The sequence below is a fragment of the Theropithecus gelada genome, chromosome 1 (assembly GCF_003255815.1).
Source record: "Theropithecus gelada isolate Dixy chromosome 1, Tgel_1.0, whole genome shotgun sequence".
In the NCBI taxonomy this organism is placed as follows: Eukaryota; Metazoa; Chordata; class Mammalia; order Primates; family Cercopithecidae; genus Theropithecus; species Theropithecus gelada.
Genome location: NC_037668.1, coordinates 72,215,933 through 72,234,851, shown reverse-complemented (window position 1 = coordinate 72,234,851; position 18,919 = coordinate 72,215,933). Strand labels below are relative to the sequence as shown.

Below are 18,919 nucleotides of genomic sequence, written 5' to 3'. Positions count from 1 at the left end.
GGGCTGGGCATTAAATAAAGCCTTGAATCCAGATAGTATAGATTTACTTCATTCTTACAGCCAAGAAGATTGGCTATGCCTACTCTTAGGCCATAACTCAGTATATAACAAAGCTATCTCACTGCCTCTTGTCTTATTTTTGTATTTGCTTGTTTTATTATCTATCCTTCCTCCTACAGCCCCTCTCCAATTTATTTATTATGGCTTTCTGCAGCCTTGTCCTCCCAGGCTCCAGTGATCCTCCCACCTCAGCCTCCTGAGTATCTGGGACTACAAGCACGTGCCACCATGCCTGGCTAATTTTTAAATTTTTTGTAGAGATGAAAATCTCATTATGTTGCCCAAGCTGGTCTTGAACTCCTGGTCTCAAAGGATCCTCCTGTCTCAGCCTCCCAAAGTGTTTAGAATTACAGACACGAGGCTGGGCGCGGTGGCTCAAGCCTGTAATCCCAGCACTTTGGGAGGCCGAGACGGGCGGATCACAAGGTCAGGAGATCGAGACCATCCTGGCTAATACGGTGAAACCCCGTCTCTACTAAAAAATACAAAAAACTAGCCGGGCGCAGTGGCGGGCGCCTGTAGTCCTAGCTACTCGGGAGGCTGAGGCAGGAGAATGGCGTGAACCCGGGAGGCGGAGCTTGCAGTGAGCTGAGATCCGGCCACTGCACTCCAGCCTGGGCGGCAGAGCGAGACTCCGTCTCAAAAAAAAAAAAAAAAAAAAAAAAAAAAGAATTACAGACATGAGCCACGGCACCCAGCTTCCCTCTCCAGTTTAAAAGCTCCTTGAGAATACAGGTGTGTCATTATTAATCAATGAATCCTCAGCAACAGAAACAGTGCCTGACACTTAAGAGAGGCACTGTAAATACAGGTGGACTGACTGACCAACTGGGGTTAATGTCTAGGTAATAATAGGAGAATCTGTTCCAGCTCCAAGAATTGGAGGATAGTACCTCCACTTACTGACTTCGGGATAAGCCTGTCCCCGATGCTGTATATTCCCTCATTTGTTCACAGACATTTACTGCAGGCCTTCTTTAGGCCTGCACTATGCTGTGTATTACTGAACAATAATGGAAAAAATGGAACATACATGAACAATACGGAAAAAAATGCTTTTCCTGAAGGACTTAAAACCCTGTGGGAGCGACAACAAGGAAACAGACAATTATAAAACAATATGATAAATGCTGTAGGTGCACAGTAGAGTCACCTAACCTGTTATGTGGGTGGGATAGATGATGGCATTCCCTGATATGGGGATTACCAGGCACTCCCAACTCAGGTGGAAACCGTTATGTTAAAGTCCGATCTCAGAGGTGGTAGGGCCCAGAAATGACATCATCCTAAGTGTAAATATGCAGACAACACACAGAGGGGCTTGGTAACTGAAGCTGGGCCCAGAAGATGGGGTCCTGACCGATTGTGAAGCTGTCAAAGCCATCATTGGCTTGGCTAAGGGTGAGGTTTCCCAGCTCATATCCTGGGACTCATGACTACCCAGAAAGGCATAACCAGGATGATGAAACACAGGTCTCTCCGGAAGTTCCTCACAGCTGAGGCCAGAAACCTTTTAAACAGAAGTTTCCTCTGAGTGGACCTGAACAAGCCAATTCCCTCTTCCTTAGGACGGCCCTTCACAAATCTAAGCATTTTCCTCTTAGCTTAACCCCTCTTTGTCTCAGGTCTCACCCAGGCCCACATCACAGAGTAGATGACAATAATTACTTGTTGAATGAACGAATCATGAAGAGTCATGTAAATATAATTTGTCACGTTGTGAGCCCACATTTACCTTGCGGGTATACTGGAGGGCGGGAAAACGGAGATGGGGGACCTGGGTCGCTGTAGGCCTTAGAAAGTTTCGTTTTAAAAAAATTGCTTTCACAGATCAGAAGTGATGTCCCCGCCCCCGCCTTCTCTTCTGCGTTCGTGCAACGTCAAAACTACAAGTCCCATAAGCCCGGCCGCCGGGAGTTACCATCTTGACATACCTTAGCGCGCATGTCGGCGGGAGAGTGAGCATTTGGGGAGAAGAAGCCCCGCCCGACTGCAGCCCATTGGTCAAAGGGACCGGCAGCGGGCTCAGCGGTTGGCCACAGCGCCCGCCCGTCCGTCGCGTCGGTCGGGGTCAGAGTGCGCGGAGGTGAGTCGGTGTGTTGTGGACTCGTGGTGCTGGCTGCCGCTGTTCAGGCGGCCGGGAACGGGCGGTGGGGAGCGGGCGGAGCTGGCCTTGCCTCTGCCTGGCCGGCGCCGCAGTCGGCGCGGGCTGCGCCCGCCGCCGCCAACTGCCCTGAGCGCCTGCTGAGGCCGAGGGAGACGTCGGGGCCTGCACCTGGAGGGAGCCTGCCGCGCTGGCCCCGAGGAGGGGGCGTTGCCATGGCGACAGCCTCTCCCGCTGCTGACGGGGGACGGGGGCGGCCCTGGGAAGGAGGGCTGGTCTCCTGGCCCCCCGCCCCTCCCCTTACTCTCCCCTGGACTTGGATGGGCCCAAGTTGGGGGCAACACCCCGGGGTGGGTGATGCTGAATGCCCCCCTCCAAGATTGGGCCCTGGTTAATGCATGCGGGCCGAGGGTCGCGGTGCGCAGAATTTGTGCAACCTGGGGTGCTGGCCCATGTGCTAACCCTGGATGCTTAATCTACTGAGTAACGTTCTGGCGGAGGGGGAGAGGGGCAGAGCTTTGCAAGACAGGATGGGTGAGTTTATTAAGGGGGTTGACTTACTGGGATTACTAGAAAAGAAAAAGAGGTTTGACCAGAGTGGCTAGAAGTGGAGCAAGGAGATTGTAGTTAGAACATTCCCTTGACCCCCTCCCCAACACATGCACACACACCAGGTTAGCAGTTTACCTCTTTGTAAATCTGAAGCGGTGGTAGTGGTGATGGTGGAAGGAGTGAATAAGGGGCCTAACCTGGCTATCTTTCTGTGTGCCTGTCTTGCAAATGGTCCGGCAACAGGTGTTTTCTTAAAAAAAAAGCATGAATTTGGATTGAGGCTTGACTGTGAGTTCTTGTAAAATTTAACTGCTCATTGTTGACTTGGAAGATGCTGGATGTGGGGCCCCCAGTGGGGGTTTGGATTTTGTCCTTAGAGCTGGATTTTGCAACGAATAGTGCCCAGCGTTGCGTCTGCTTGAGGTCTCTGGCCACTTCAATGGCATTTACTCTTGTCAGACATTTCATCAGTTTCCCAGGGGAAGGGCAGCAAAACATGAATCCTATTGGCTAAAAGACTATACGCTATTCAAACTATAGTAGGTTGTGAGTGGCTAAATGAGTTTTGATTGTAGAGTTTCTTCCAGAAATTGGCTTCATCAAATTCTGCTTTATTCTGACTTTATCATATACAGCCTGCCCTGTTTTAGTGGGTTCTTGCTTGGAACTTAAGTTTATTATACCTGGATCTCCTACTATTTAAAAGCCAATTTATAAACAGGGACTTGAAGTGTGACTCCACTAATGTGTGTCTGTGATCCTGGTTAGAAACCCACTTGGCTGCCTTTTCCTCAGGAGTGGGGGGTTGCGGGGAGGGAGCTGCCGGGAAGTGATTGATAAGGTTTCCTTTATGGATTCTGTGGTGCTTCACTGGAGCTCAGAGCACTTTGGCAACTTAAGCACTCCAAATTAAAAGCTCATTAACAATTCCTGCCCAAAGATCCTGTAAATAATCAGCTAGCTAGGTCATAGAGCTTGGCTAAGAGCTCTTCTTCCAACTTGAAATTTCCAAATAAAAGTGCTTTTATTCCCTTTCATTTTGAAAAGTGTTTTCTTTGTGGTGGGGTAAATCCGTGAGTGGCCTTTTCCCAGCAGATCTGAGTAGAAGAAAGTCTTAAATGTGTGGAATGGTAGACAGGAATATATTAGTTCCAACCCTAGGTGTTTATGCAAAAGACATCACTAACGGGCATCTCTGCAACTTCTGGTCCTTTGGAGGATATGAATTAGTTGAAAAGGATGATAGGTATCTATTGATGTTTTGACTTGGGATTTAGTTACCTTGACTTTCTTAGAGTTTGAAGCAGGCTTGGAAGTATCCCGAAAGTGTTTCCTAGTCTATGTGGCCATTTGCAGTATGACTTGTGGATTTGTGGCAACCAGCCCCTCCCCCAATCCTGGCCCAGCCTTAGTTCCTTAGTTCTGAATATTGTCAGCCTTACCAGTGTCTTCCTCCTTGACTAGACTAGGATTCTGAAATTACCCAAAGAGGCACCACTTCATGGCTATCTTTCTCGGTAAACGTTCAGTGTTTCTAGGAGGTGAGCCTCCATAGGAGGAAAAGTATATGACTAGAGAACATGAAAATCATTACAAATATAGTACTAATAGTTTCTGAAAGCTCCGTGGGGGCACTGTCTTTCCACATAGATGGCAGTTATCCCAAAGTTTGAGTTTAGAGTTTGAGGTGTAGTATCCTTCATGGGGATTTGATCCTTGGTATTGAAATAGACTTGTTGCAGAGATGTGTGTTTATCCACAGCATTGGGGCTTTCCAGCTCTCACAGAACCTTCAGCATCCCCAGCTGCCGGTCTTGGCATCTTCGAAGTAAGGAGAGGTGAGAATCCTGTTGCATGGTCAAGTTTGGCTTTATTTCCTTCTGAGTATTTGGGCTTGGAGGGTAGGGGGTGGGGATTGATGCAGATTGTATTTTTTTTCCCCATGTATCCCCAAAGTCTAAACAAATTGTATTTTTTTGTAGCTTCTTCTGATAAGGTAACATATGTTCAAAGTCTGTAGAAACTTACTTAAAGTTTCTAAAGTGGTAAGAGTTGGAGGTGGGAGATCCAGACTCTCAAATTCTGTCACAATTGCTTTATGGGCATCTCATGAGCACCTACTTTAGGTTCTATTCTGAATAGAACCAGAATAGCCCATTATCCTGAGAAATACACATCTTTTTTTTTTTTTTTTTTGAGGCGGAGTCTCACTCTGTCGCCCAGGCTGGAGTACAGTGGCACGCTCTCGGCTCACTACAAGCTCCGCCTCCCGGGTCCACGCCATTCTCCTGCCTCAGCCTCCCAAGTAGCTGGGACTACAGGTGCTTGCCACCATGCCCGGCTAATTTTTTTGTATTTTTAGTAGAGATGGGGTTTCACCATGTTAGCCAGGATGGTCTCGACCTCCTGACCTCGTGATCCACCCACCTCGGCCTCCCAAAGTGCTGGGATTACAGGCTTGAGCCACCGCGCCCGGCCAGAAATACACATCTTAAGAAAATAGGAAGAAACATCTTCATTTGACTTTAAACATTTATTTATTTATTTAAGAGACAGACTCTTGCTAGGTTGCCCATGCTGGGCTCGAACTCCTGGGTTCAAGTGATCCTCCTCCCCACAAGTAGCTGGAGCTACAGGCATGTGCCACTACGCCTGGCTCTCATTTGGCTTTTGCTAATGTATTTGACCAAGGCCTTTGGGATCTTGGTTTAATTTAGGTTGCATGTCGCCTTTTGGTGGATGGTTAGTTCCAACCTGTCTGTTTTACAAGGATCAGGGACCAGCTAAAGAGGCATACTCTGGATGATTGATATCCACGGACTTGTGCTTGTTTGTTCAATAGCTAAGGGCCAGGCACTGTGCTAGTTCCTGGGATTATAGTGGTGAACAAGAAAGCCACCTTCCCTGACACCATAGAGCTTACAAATTCATGGGAGAGACTGATAGTAAAAAGGCAGTTATGATATGATCTGAGAGTGCTATAGTAAGGGAAGTGTAGAGGCTTTGGAAATACTCAGAGGGGTCTCTGACCCAGAGTTGTAGACTCAGGGAAGGCCTCTCAGAGGAAGTAAACCTCCTCACATAGAATTAAACAAACCCTCAAAGAACGCTGAAAATTTAAAAAAAGAAAAAGAAAAAAATAAGATGAAGACATCAGGGACCAATTGTCAGAGCTTTGTTGAATATGAGAAAGTTCAATGTGGCTGAAACAGAGTACTTAGTTGGCAGGGGACAGGAGAATATGGGGAGAGATGAAGCAGGAGGTAAGCAGAGGCCAGAGCCTTAGCTTATAAACTCTTAGGATTAGATCAGGGAGTAGAAAAAAGATTAGGGCTCTGCAAACTTTTTCTGTAAAGGATAAGATAGTAAATATTTAGGCTTTGGGTCTCTGTCACAACTTCTCAACTCTACTAAACTCTGCAGTTATGCATGAAAGTAGCCACAGACAGCCGGGCGCGGTGGCTCAAGCCTGTAATCCCAGCACTTTGGGAGGCCGAGATGGGCGGATCACGAGGTCAGGAGATCGAGACCATCCTGGCTAACACGGTGAAACCCCGTCTCTACTAAGAAATACAAAAAAAACTAGCCGGGCGAGGTGGCGGGCGCCTATAGTCCCAGCTACTCGGGAGGCTGAGGCCGGAGAATGGCGTGAACCCGGGAGGCAGAGCTTGCAGTGAGCTGAGATCCGGCCACTGCACTCCAGCCTGGGCTACAGAGCGAGACTCCGTCTCAAAAAAAAAAAAAAAAAAAGAAAGTAGCCACAGACAGTATGAAAAGGAAGAGCATGGATGTATTCCTGTAAAACTTTATTTATAAAATAAATAAAGGTGGCAGCTAGATTTGGCCCATGGAACATAGTTTGCTGACCTCTGGGTCAGATTTAAGAACAGTAAGAAGCCACTAAAGGGTTTTAAGCAGTAGACTGATGTTAGATTTGTGTTTTAGAAAGTTGGCAGGCCAGCGTGGTGGCTCACGCCTGTAATCCCAGCACTTTGGGAAGCTGAGGTGGGCAGATCGCTTGAGGTCAGGAGTTCGAGACCAGCCTGGCCAACATGTTGAAACCCTGTCTCTACTAAAAATACAAAAATTAGCTGGGTGTGGTGGTGCATGTCTATAATCCTAGCTACTTGGGAGGCTGAGGTGGGAGAATCGCTTGAACCCAGAAGGCAGAGGTTGCAGTGAGCTGAGATGGCACCACTGCACTCCAGCCTGGGTGACAGAGCAAGACTCTGTCTCCAAAAAAAAATTTGCTCTGATTTCATTGTGAAAAATGGATTGAAGGGGACAGACAATACTGGAGGCAGAGAGACTAGTCAGGAGGCTGTGGAAAATTACGTGGATAGCATTTTATGTTTCCCTTTTGTGGCATTATTTTGGTCCTTAAAAATTGAGTATATGGCTGGGCACAATGGCTCATGCCTATAATCTCAGCACTTTGGGAGACCTAGGCTTGAGGCTGGAAATCAGGACCAACCTGGTCAACATACTGAGACGCAACTCTACAAAAAAACCAAAACAACAACAAAAACTGATCTATAAATATGCTTTTCTTATAAATAAAAAAAATGAGTATAAATGAATCTGCATATATGAGTGTAACGGTTCTCTTTACTAACTTCCTACCCATCTACTAGAATGTATAGAATGTCTACCAAAGAATTTGTTGGAGATACTGGCTCCTATTTTACACACTGGAAAAGATGTAGAAAGGGAAAGTTGGTATAAAATGAATTGAAAGAGCTGAGCACGGTGGCTCATGCCCATAATCCCAGCACTTTGGGAGGCCAAGGTAGGTGGATCACTGGAGGCCAGGAGTTTGAGACCAGCCTGGCCAACATGGCAAAACCCTATTTCTACCAAAAATACAAAAATTAGCTGGCCGTAGTGGCATGTGCTGGTAATCCCAGCTACTTGGGAGGCTGAGGCATGAGAATCACTTGAACCTGGGAGGTGGAGGTTGCAGTGAGCTGAGATTGCGCCACCATACTCCAGCCTGGGCAACAGAGCGAGACTCTGTCTAAAAAAAAAAAAAAAGGAAAAATGCTTTGGAAACTATATTTTAAGGAAGTATGGAATAAGCAGAGCCATTGAAAGGGTCTCGGTCTTAGGGTTCATAACTTAATGTCAATTAATTTGAACTTCTTGAACTGTACACAGAGAGGATGACCCATTTTCCTAAGCTTTCCAGGAAATTGCCCTCATTCTATATATGTCCTACTTGGTCTCTCCTTTCCTGGCTTGTAGAAGACTGATGACCTCTTCCAGATATTTTGGAGATGTCTCCTAGTTCAGGTATATGTCAAGGAAAGGGACCAAATAAAGTATTGTATTTGGTGAGCGTCTGATGAATAGGTTAGAGCTGAGAGTCCCTTGTCTGTGCTTTCCCTTACTTCCTACATTCCCTTTGTAGGAGGTCTTCATCCTACAACCCCAGTGTAGGTTTCTGGTAGCAGTGTTTACTTGACCTTGGGCAAGTGACTTACCTCTCTGAGCTTCACTTTGCTATCTGTAAAATGGAGATAATGATACAATCGAGTTGGCTGAAGGATTTAATAATGTTTGTAAAACTCTTTGCACAGTGTCTTGATAACTTTTATCACTAATAAAATTTTATATAATTAATAAGTTTTTATAAAGCAGCCAGTATTTGGGAGACTTGGCTTTTGACTTCATATTTTTTGTGTCCTCACAGTTGTCATTGTGAACATACGATAAAAACATAGCCGCTCATGGTGGCAGCCAGCAGACAGGAGGAATTGACAACTAAAGCAAGGCACTGCTCTTCATAATGGAAAATTTTCAGACAATGGGTGTTCCATTCAGAATCCCAGAACTGGCCAGGTGCGGTGGCTCACACCTGTAATCCCAACACTTTGGGAGGTTGAGGTGGGTGGATCACCTGCACCTGAGGTCAGGAGGTCAGGAGTTTGAGACCAGCCTGGCCAACATGATGAAACCCCATCTCTACAAAAATACAAAAAATTAGCCAGGCATGGTGACACACATCTGTAGACCCAGCTATTCAGGAGGCTGAGGCAGGAGAATTGCTTGAACCTGGGAGGTGGAGGTTGCAGTGAGCCGAGATCGAGCTACTGCACTCCAGTCTGGGTGACAGAGTGAGACTCAAGACAAAAAAAAAACACCAAGCAATCCCAGAACTTTTTTCAGTGTGGACCTTAGTTCCAGCACCATCAGTAAAGCAAATTGAGTGAACAGCTTCCCGATAGAAATTCACCAAAGTGTGACCAGCATTCCTCCCTGTCTGTCTGGGGTCATTTATTAGTGTTGCCACCCTGTGGCCTTACATCTTTGTAAAGTGCCTCTCAAATTTTTTAAAATTACTTTTCACCAGCACTCTGGGAAGTGGGTCAGGTGGTCAGCATTCTTGTCCTTGATACCGTATGAAGAAACTGAGGCCCAGAAAGGTTAAATGAGTTGCCTGAGGTCCTGCTGTGAGGTACTGTCAAAGCTAGGGCAGATTTGCCATCCAGATGAAAGTGTGTTAGTTTATTGCTATGATTTTGCTTTCCTTGAGTGAGAGGTGTATAGTCATTCCAGAACTGCAATCTGATGCATGCCTTGTCCAGATCTACTAGGCTTGATTTGGGTCCTACGTTATCCATTTGGTTCTGTTGGGTTTTAATTAGTGATTGCTAGAACCAGAACTGTTGGGAAGCAGATTCCCTTTGGGTCATTGTTTTTAGCCTTTCCTCTTTGGGGGCATTCCTTGAGGAGCTTTGGGTTACTAGGGATTGCTTTGATGTGTTCAAAATTGTGCCTTGTGCCCCACAGCTACAGGTAAAATCAAAAGGCGGATAATTTATGGGAGTGTCAGAGCTGGCCGCTGGCACCTCAGGAGGCCATTAGTATGCCTGTTCAGACCCTCTGTGTCCTTGCAATTGATTCCTCTTTGCATGAGCCTGATTTGGGAAGCTGTAGATCTCTGGGTAGTGATTGGATGTGACAGTCCAAACACCGGTCCCTAAATTAATCCTTTTAATGGTATTCTGGCACCAAGGCAATTCTCTCACTCTCTCTCTCTCTCTCTCTCTCTCTCTGTCTCTCTGGCTCTTTCTCTCTCTCGCTCTTTCTTTCGCTCTTTTTAACTAGGGAGGACAGAATGGGGTGGGCTAGGAGGAAGGATAAAGAAAGGAAGAGAAGAAGCTTTGTTTGGTGCTTAGACCCTGCTCTGTTCTAATTAGCATGTTCTAATTCCAGAGCAGTTGGCATCTTGACTGTGGGCATATTAATTCATTTAGCAAACATTTACTCTTGCTTACTTTGTGCCTGGTCCTGTGCTGGGTGCTGGGAATACAGAAATGAATAAAATGTGGTCCTTACGCTTAGGGATCTAGCTCAGTGTTTCTCAGGCTTTAAAAACTGTGTTTAGACGTAACACAGTTTAGATTAAAACACACACACACACAAAAAACAAAACAATCTTATGCTCTTCTTTAATGCTATTTGAAATTTTAAAATGCATTAGTCTGATAAGTCAAAGAATTATGTCAAATATGCTTTTTTTTTTTTTTTTTTTTTACATGCACATGCACACATATACCTGTACTGCTGTCTTCTATCCTTCTCCCTTAACTCCTTAAAAATTACTGGTAGTAGAAGAAACATACCTAATACCTTACAACATAGTGAGATAAAAGTTATGAAGTAGGAATAAACTGTGCCACTGGATCATACTTAAGCAATTAGCTTTATGATGGAATGTCAGAGAAAGCCACCAAAAGGGGGGAGATTTGAGCTGGATTTTGTAGAAGCAGTCATAATTTGTCTGGCAAAAAATGGAAGTGCATTCCAAAATAGGGAGCAGCGTTTGCCAAAGCACAGATTTGTAAAAGGAAACGTTACATTTGGGTACTTGAGTAAGAATTGATTATAACCCTGCCTCCTGCCAGTTTTCCACTCTGTAAGATGGAAAGATTTGTTCCTCTGGAATTTTGTTTGAGAAGAGGCTTCGAGTTCCTTGTGCTGCCGTTGTTTTAATTCTGCTTTTGTGCTCAGGCCTGTAATTTTTCTTTTTAAAATATAAAAAAAAAAAAAGAAAACAAGTTAGGATGATTTAGATAGACTTAATTATTGCTTAAGGTTGAGTTACTTTTAGTTAAAGTTACACTTTGCCTCAAAAGAAAAACTGCAGTTGATATGCATCATTGGCTTTCTGTTGGATGGGGGAAATCAATCATGTGGGGAAATGTGGGTTGTGGTAGAGAACAGGACCCCAAAGAGCTGAGCACTCCGATCCCTTAGTTTCCTCATGTGTAATATGAGAATACTGTTACCCATTCTGCTTGATACTGGGAGGATTAAATGAGATAAAATATGTAAATCATCAATACAGTGCCTGGCTTGAGTAGATTTTCAGAAAAGGGTGTTTCCCTTTTCTCTTTCTCAGGTAGTAACAGCTCCCTTTTACTGAGCGCTTGCTACTGTGCAAAGCACTTTTTGTACATTGTATGGTTAAACTGAAACCCAAAGACACAGGTATTATTATTATAGCTATTATCACAAATAATTTATAGTAGAGTCAGGATTTGAACCTAGGTTTGTCTATTACCAGTGTTTTAACACTAGATTATATAACTCCTTGCTTTTACACCAGTTCCCCATCTTGGGACCGAGAGTACAGGAAGTATTTAACAGTTCTAGGTACCTCTCTTCTGGGATCAGATGCTGTCTACAAGTGTGAGAGGTGATTAAAAGGTTGATGCTACTATACCTGCCCTCCATCCATCTCTAGTCCATTTATGGTGTGTTAGGAAGCAAGGCTTTGCCCCTTCTCATGTGTGATGGGGTTGCAACAGACTTGCAGGACTTTGCAAAAAGATGTCTTCCAGCTTTGGCGGCTGAAAGGAGTTTGCCCAAGCTACTGGGCATGGCTGATGGTTTAGCAAACAACAGGCAAATCACAAACAATTGCCTCTTTTTATGTGTTTCTTGGAGCCTCTGAAACAGACCAGTTGAAGGGGAGAGCAAGCCTGCTGTGACCTGTGATGTTGCCATCAGAATTTGGTGTTCTTGAAGGCCTTTAGTGATTTTAGCTCTGCTGGTAGTTTGGGATTATTAGCAGCTGCTTCTGAGTTGGGGGAGCTCTCCCTAGCCATGCCTTGGAGCAGAAGCAGCTGTAGCTACAGGCCAAGGCAGGGACTGGATGTAGAGAAGAGGAGACTGTTTTGTTGAGGTGAGGACCCAGTTTTAGAGTTCCTGCTTCCTTTCTGCTTTGGGACCACGTGGAGGTTCCAGGGCGTGTCAAGCTTTGTTTTGTCTTCAACCTCTAGCCTTCAGCAAACTAGACAGAGTCCTCAGGCTCCTGGCGTCTTCTATGAGACTGCACAGCTTGGGAAATGACTAGTGAGGCCTTTTCCTTGTGTTGGATCCCAGCCTGAGATCCTGGCCTTGGAGTTTAGAGCCTAGGTTCTATTCTTACTATTTCTTGCAATGTGAAGCTTGGGCAGTCCTTTTCTCTTTCTAATCTCATTTATCCTGGCTGGTTGGACTGTGTTGCCTCTTAGGTTTTCTTTCACCTCTGACGGTTTGTTTTTTACACAGAGAGTGCTCTGGCAGTAAGGATATATTCATTAGATGGAAGATTATGACTTTTGAAGGCATGCAGTTTATTTGTATTTTTCCCAGGCTATTTTTAGCTGCTTGAGACAAAGCCTGTGACTAAGTGAGTTCCAGACAGGTATTACTGTGTTTTTTATTGTTGTTTCTGTGACTCAGGTGCCTGAGCACTTGTGATACTGCAGGTCAGATTGGGTCGGGGGCTTACACCAGGACTGAGAACTGAGGAAGCTGTGATTGTTGTATTCCTAGGTGCTTCCAGTCAGCTGGACTCAGAACCTGTTGCTGGTAACTTGGAGTTACTCAAATGTATCCCTGCCTCTTAGTCTGGCTTCTAATGGAATGAATTAAATCCAGGGATGGTATAAACATACACCCTCCCAGAAATCCCAAGTACACATGGCTGGGGAGGTGGGAGTGGGAGTAGACCACGTGTTTCACAATGGGCTCCTCTTGTTTTCCCATCCTGAGGACTCCCTTGGCCTGTGTGTGTGGATGTTAAAGGTCGACCCCCTCCACTCACCCCTCCAGTAATGGAGGCTATAAAATGTCTATTTACCCAAGACACCAGAACGACTCCTCTGTGGTTCCTCTAATCTGGTGATTTGGTGCTTCTTTGGTCTCTCAGGTAAATACAGATTGAGTCTTTTTATAAAGGCATATTATTTCCCTCATTAAATGTGTGTTTTGGCACATGTGTTATTTACCTGATAGACCGTAATGGCTGCAGAGGAGCCATTGGTGTCTGTTGTGTAAATACTCTGCACAGAGACCATCCTCCAGGGGCTCTGGCGCAGGCCTGTTTCTCCAAATTGTGCTGGCCCCGTGGCAGTCCCATTTACCCCTCCCCTGTCCCCACTGGGGACCTGGGCCCTTCATATTGAGGAGAGAATCATTCATTTTCCTCCTTGCCATGGGCTACTTAATACCTTTAATTTGCTAGGAGAGGGAAAAGGATGTCTGAGAATAAATGTGTATAAATCTTAGTCTCTGATGAAAGATAGTTTGCAGAAATAGGCAGAATCATAAACTTTCTTTTGAGTTTTGGTCCTCAGTTAGATACTAAAAGTCCCAGTTGATTTTATAAGCTATAGACTTATAGCCTGCAAATTTGTGACTAAAACATAAAGACATCAATAGGAAGGAGAAATCCCTAAGACACCAGAGGGTGCGAGGGCAGGTGGGATGCTGCTGCAGGGAGCAGGGGTGTTTCCTGAGAAGGCTCTATGGTAGCAGGAGTGCCAGTGAGGTGGGCATTGAGTGGGTGCTCTTCTAATGGAAAGTCGGCTGGATAGAGATACTGTTTGGGCTGAGAGATGCTTTGAGCCTCTCTGCCAGAGGGAACATGCAGCCTACCTTCTGTGGGCATTACAGGGAGATCTCTCCCTTCAAATACTGTCTGTGTGATATTTTTAATTTAAAAATTTTAACTACATTGCACATGGATTAAAAAAAAACAATTTAATTTATTTATTTATTGAGACAGAGTCTCTGTCACCCAGACTGGAGTGTAGTGATGTGATCTCAGCTCACTGCAAACTCTGCCTCCTGAGTTCAAGCGATTCTCCTGCCTCAGCCTCCTGAGTAGCTGGATTACAGGCGTGTGCTACCATGCCTGGCTAATTTTTGTAATTTTAGGAGAGATGGGGTTTTGCCATGTTGCCCAGGCTGGTCTTGAACTCCTGACCTCAAGCGATCTGCCTGCCTTGACCTCCCAGGCTGCTGGGATTACAGGTGTGAGCCACCCCACCCCACCCAGCTGATTTTAAAAAGCAATTTTGAAAAACAATTTGAAACAGCCCAAATTTACTTAAAAGTTGTAAGTACAGTAGAAGGATTTTTTTCCCTGAACCATTTGAGGGTTAAATTGCCGACCTAATACCCCATCACCCTGAATACTTGGTGTGCATTTCCTATAAACAAGGACATTTTCCTACCTAGTCACAATACAACCATCAAAATCAGGAAATTAACATTGATACAAAACCTCTATATAATCCTCAGACCCCATTAAAGTTTTGCCAGTTGTCCTAGGAATGTTCTTTGCAGCAAAATGATCCAGTTCAGAATTGTGGGTTGCATTTGGTTATCAAGTCTCTTTAGTCTCCTTTAGACTTTCCTCAGTAAACGTTCCTTGGCATTCATGACCTTGATACTTTTGAAGATTATAGGTTGGTTATTGTTTAGATTGTCTCTCAATTAGGGTTTGTATGACATTTTCTCATGATTAGATTTAGGTTGTGTATCTTCAGGAATGTATCAGAAATGATGCTTTGTTCTTTTCGTTACATGATTTTGATTTATCCCATTATTGATAATGTTCGCTTTGATCACTTGATTAAGGTGATGTCTGCCAGGCTTCTCCATCATAAAATTACTCCTCGTTGTAATTAATAAGTATTTCTTGGGGAGATACTTTGAAACTATGTAAATATCTCACATCAAAGTTTAATTTATTGATTTATATCTTTATGGACTCATGGTTTTCTATTCAGTGCATTATAATCCATTACTATCATTGTTTCTTGGCCAGTAGGTGGCTTCTGTATCCTTTTGGTATGTTCCCATCATTCTTTGGGTGTTTCCTTGCTTTGTGGTATAAGATGTTATGGGCTTATCTTGTATTTCTCTTGCTGCATCCCTGGAATCAGCCATTTCTTCAAGGACCTCTGTTTCTTTTAGTGGAGAATGGTATTTAGAAGGCAACTGGGGCTGGGTGCTGTGGCTCATGCCTGTAATCCCAGCACTTTGGGATGCCAAGGTGGGAAGAACACTTGAGCCCAGGAGTTTGAGACCAGCCTGGGCAACATAGTGAGACTCTCATCTCTACAAAAAAATAAAAGTATTAGCTGGATGTGGTGGCATGTGCCTGTGGTCCAAGCTACTTGGGAGGCTGAGGTGGGAAGATTGCCTGAGCCTGGGAGTTCGAGGCTGCAGTGAGCTGTGATTGTGCAACTGCACTGCAGCCTGGACAACAGAGCAAGACCCTATCTTAAAAAAAAAACTAGAAGGCAATGGAGTGCTAGGTGTGCTCATTGCCATTGTTACTGCTGCCTGGCTCTTCCTTAAACAGAAATATATATGCATATGTATGTATATTTGTGTGTGTGTATCCATCTGTCTATCTGATATACATCTAATCAAAAACCATGAGTTCACATTCTTCCTGCCAATTCCAATCCAACACCACAGATTTTCTCCCTTTCCATATTTTAAGTCCTTTCTGTAACAGTGAGAAACTCGGGTCCCATTATCCTTAATATATGCACTTCCTTGATCAGTTCCTCTGTAGGTAGCTAATCTCCTGTTACTGCCACTGCCCTTTACCCCTCATGAGTGCCTCTTTTACCCTGCCTATGTCACCCGACATCAGACTGCCAGCCCACATGGATGCTCTCCACACCCCCTTGGTTCTGACATGCTGTACCACACCTTCCCACCTCTGCAAGGATGTCTTCCTCACCCTGCCTGGGCTCTGACAGTGTCCCCCAGACCTCTCTGGCTCACCCTACTCCACCTGTTACAGATATCTGCCCTCTTCTGCTGCACCTAATGGCTTTAGGATTGAGTTTTTCAGGAAGGGAAGAGGAAGAGCTACCCTCTGTTTCTTGACTTGAACTGAACTTGGTTGTTAGAAGTAAGGGAAGTGTGAAATCCAGTAACTGCTGATATGTGGAGGCCTGACCTCCTAATGTCTACTCTCAAGACTTCCTACAAGAGAAGCTTTTTTGTTTTGTTTTGTTTTTGAGGTGTGGTCTTGCTCTGTCACCCAGACTGGAGTGCAGTGGCGTCATCACAGCTCACTGCAGCCTCAACCTCCTGGGCTCAAGCAATCCTCCTACTTCAGCCTGCCAAGTAGCTGGGACTACAGGCATTCACCACCCCACCTGGCTAATTTTTAATTTCTTTTTTGTAGAGATGGGGTCTCACTGTGTTTCCCAGGCTGATTTCAAACTCCTGGGCTCAAGCGATACCCTGCCTCAGCCTCCCACAGTGCTGGGATTACAGGTGTCAGTCACTGTGCTTGACCAAAAGAAGCTTTTTGATGTAGATGAGATGAGATGATGTAGATGAAATCAGGTGAAAAAGCAAGGCCTGCAGGCAAGAGAACCACTGGCCATCAGAATATGTATAGTATGCTCTGTCAGAGGTCTAGAGCATTTTAGGGTTGCAGAAGACATCGATACTACTCTCTGAGGCTGGCTTATGAATTAATTGGATTTGTAGGCCCAGAATCTGGGGGATCCAGGCTTGGCCAGTTAGGCATAGCCCAATAGGATAGTAGTAATAACATTAGGCTAATATATATTAAGCCCTTATATGCCAGACACTGCTCTTAGTGCTTTGCATGTGTTGTCTCATGGTATTCTCACTTAAGGAGTAGGTGCTATAGTTATTGTCATTTTACAGATGAGGAATTGAAGAACACAGCATGCCCAAGGTGCCATGGGTAGTAAGTGGTAAAGCCAGGATTCAAACTTGGAAGCCCTCCTTGCTCATCATGCTTAATTGCTTATAGTATTTGGTAGATAGGATCTGACTGACTGTACATACAATGCATATTCTATGCACATTGTGGAACATTAAGACTTTTGGAAGTCTTTACACTTTTTTATCGGGTTAGAGAAGAGTCTAAGTCCTTGAGGCACTTTGAATCCAAACTAGAATGGGTAATTTGAGCAGACCGGTATCTCCTATCTCATCAAGGCTTCCAGTACGGTTCAGGAATAGGTGATGAGAAGATTCTGGCTTTCAAAAGGATATTGGCCCTCTTGCCTTTCCAGGAAACTCCATAGTGAAACTCAAGCTGGCATTTGTCTACTGGGGCTGAGTTTTGGCTGTATTTTTGGTGAGGCTATAAAGCAATGGTGAAAACAAGTGCTGTGCTTGTGCAGGATCCACAAAGAACTTAAAATATTTTTTGGTCTTAGCTCCACTGAATCCCCCTGAAATCTCATTATAGGGATAGGGAAATCGAGGAGCTATGCTAGCGTATATCCTAGTAAATATATAGGCAAGTTACTGTAGCTCATTCAGTGAGTCAGGAGAGAGATGGGAAGACAGCCATACTTGGCATTATCTGCTTCTGTTCAGGTAGTGACCAAATTGCCTTTGAGTATGTGCTGGACTTCACAGGGTGCTATCCCCTCTACCCTGTGTGAAGGGAGCCAGGTGCCCACTTGCAGCCATCAGAGGCAAGCCTTTGGCTGTGTTGGAATGGGGCTTCAGAAAGCACAAACTATGGCCATTACTGTATTGTACAGTGAGATTTCTTATTTGAGGATTAAAGTTGAGAGAAGTTTGAATGTTGGGTATTAAAGGGAGAAAGACAACATTTCTGCTTTGTTCCTTCTTTCTTTTTAAGGAAGTTTGAGTTATTCATGAGTAAAACTTAGGCTTTGATTTTTATATTTGGTTAGGCCTCTGAGGAGCAGGCATTCTGCAAATTTAAGGGGAAAACTTAAAGGAAAAGTGATTCTTTTTTTTTTTTGCACATGTAACTCAGAAAACTTTACTAGACTTTTAGCCGTGCTCCTATTACTGCCACATCTGGGTTTTCTTTTTCTTCCCTATTTAAAAAGTCCCGCAGTCATTCAGGGCCTCTAGTAGAGACTGAGTCTAAGGCAGCAAATGAGAAGGCCTAAGGCTGTTGCCAGCTGTGCTCTCCAGGCACTGTTCATTCCCCCCGGGTGCCACTTACAAGTGTGGGGGCTGGGGGATCACCAGAATGCTGGGAGCAAACTCCCCTGTGATTTGCTTTGTTTGCCTTCACCTTGGGAGAGGGGAGGAGGGTATGTGGAGACATCAAGATACAGACTGGAAAGCCAGGGGCAAATGGCTCCTAGTGGAGCTGAGAAAAGAGCCTTGGACATTTTCTGCTGCTTGTCTGAGTCTACTTAGCTTCCAGGACTGATTGTACAACAGGGTCACCTCATGTTACTTTGGGCCCATAGCTTTAATGTTAACTGTTGCCACCTGAGAAGTGACTGCACAATTTTTCTCTTTTCTCTCTTTTGAACTTTAGAGCTCCATTTAAAGATGAAGGCCCGTGTTGCATGTTGTTTTGAGAATGATCTGGGAGACTCAGCTGTAATAATGCTGCAGGTGCTGCTATTAGGGTCTTGAACTTTGGTAACGAATACTATGATTTAGAAAAGGGGCCCAGAAACACTGGGGAGTGGCCCATGTTGCGTGGATATTCCTGAAGACTAGATGGAACAGGGCCACAGTGGGAGGGAGTAACCCAGGCTCTCTGTTCTTTTTTTTTTTTCTTTTTTTTCTTTCTTTTTTTTTTAAACTTTCCTCCCCTAAGTTTTAGATGCTTCTGGATGTTCAATGCTAGCACCTTTACAGACTGGAGCAGCTCGATTTTCTTCGTATTTACTTTCAAGAGCAAGAAAAGTGCTGGGCTCCCACTTGTTTTCTCCCTGTGGTGTTCCGGAGTTCTGCTCCATATCCACCAGAAAGCTGGCGGCCCACGGCTTTGGCGCATCCATGGCGGCAATGGTGTCCTTCCCTCCCCAGAGGTATCACTACTTTTTAGTGCTGGACTTTGAGGCCACGTGCGACAAGCCACAGATTCATCCTCAGGTAACTGTTCCATCATTGCTTTAGAAAAGGTGGGGT

At 44.9% G+C, this 18,919-nt stretch overlaps 1 protein-coding gene across 7 annotated transcripts in view; it reads left to right on the top strand.

Moving 5' to 3' along the window:
* Nucleotides 1-1,789: 1,789 nt before the first annotated feature.
* The window catches only part of ERI3 (ERI1 exoribonuclease family member 3), a 135,655-nt gene continuing 118,525 nt past the window's right edge, over nt 1,790-18,919 (top strand). The window contains exons 1-3 of one of the 7 annotated variants that reach the window (XM_025378199.1): nt 2,133-2,146; nt 4,479-4,554; nt 18,606-18,883. In XM_025378199.1, coding sequence (XP_025233984.1) covers nt 18,629-18,883 — 255 coding nt within the window. In that variant the 5' untranslated portion in view covers nt 2,133-2,146; nt 4,479-4,554; nt 18,606-18,628. Of the gene's footprint in view, nt 2,515-4,461; nt 4,555-18,605; nt 18,884-18,919 lie in introns of those variants that run through there. The other 6 variants (XM_025378149.1, XM_025378139.1, XM_025378167.1 and 3 more) reach the window with 6 other exon arrangements.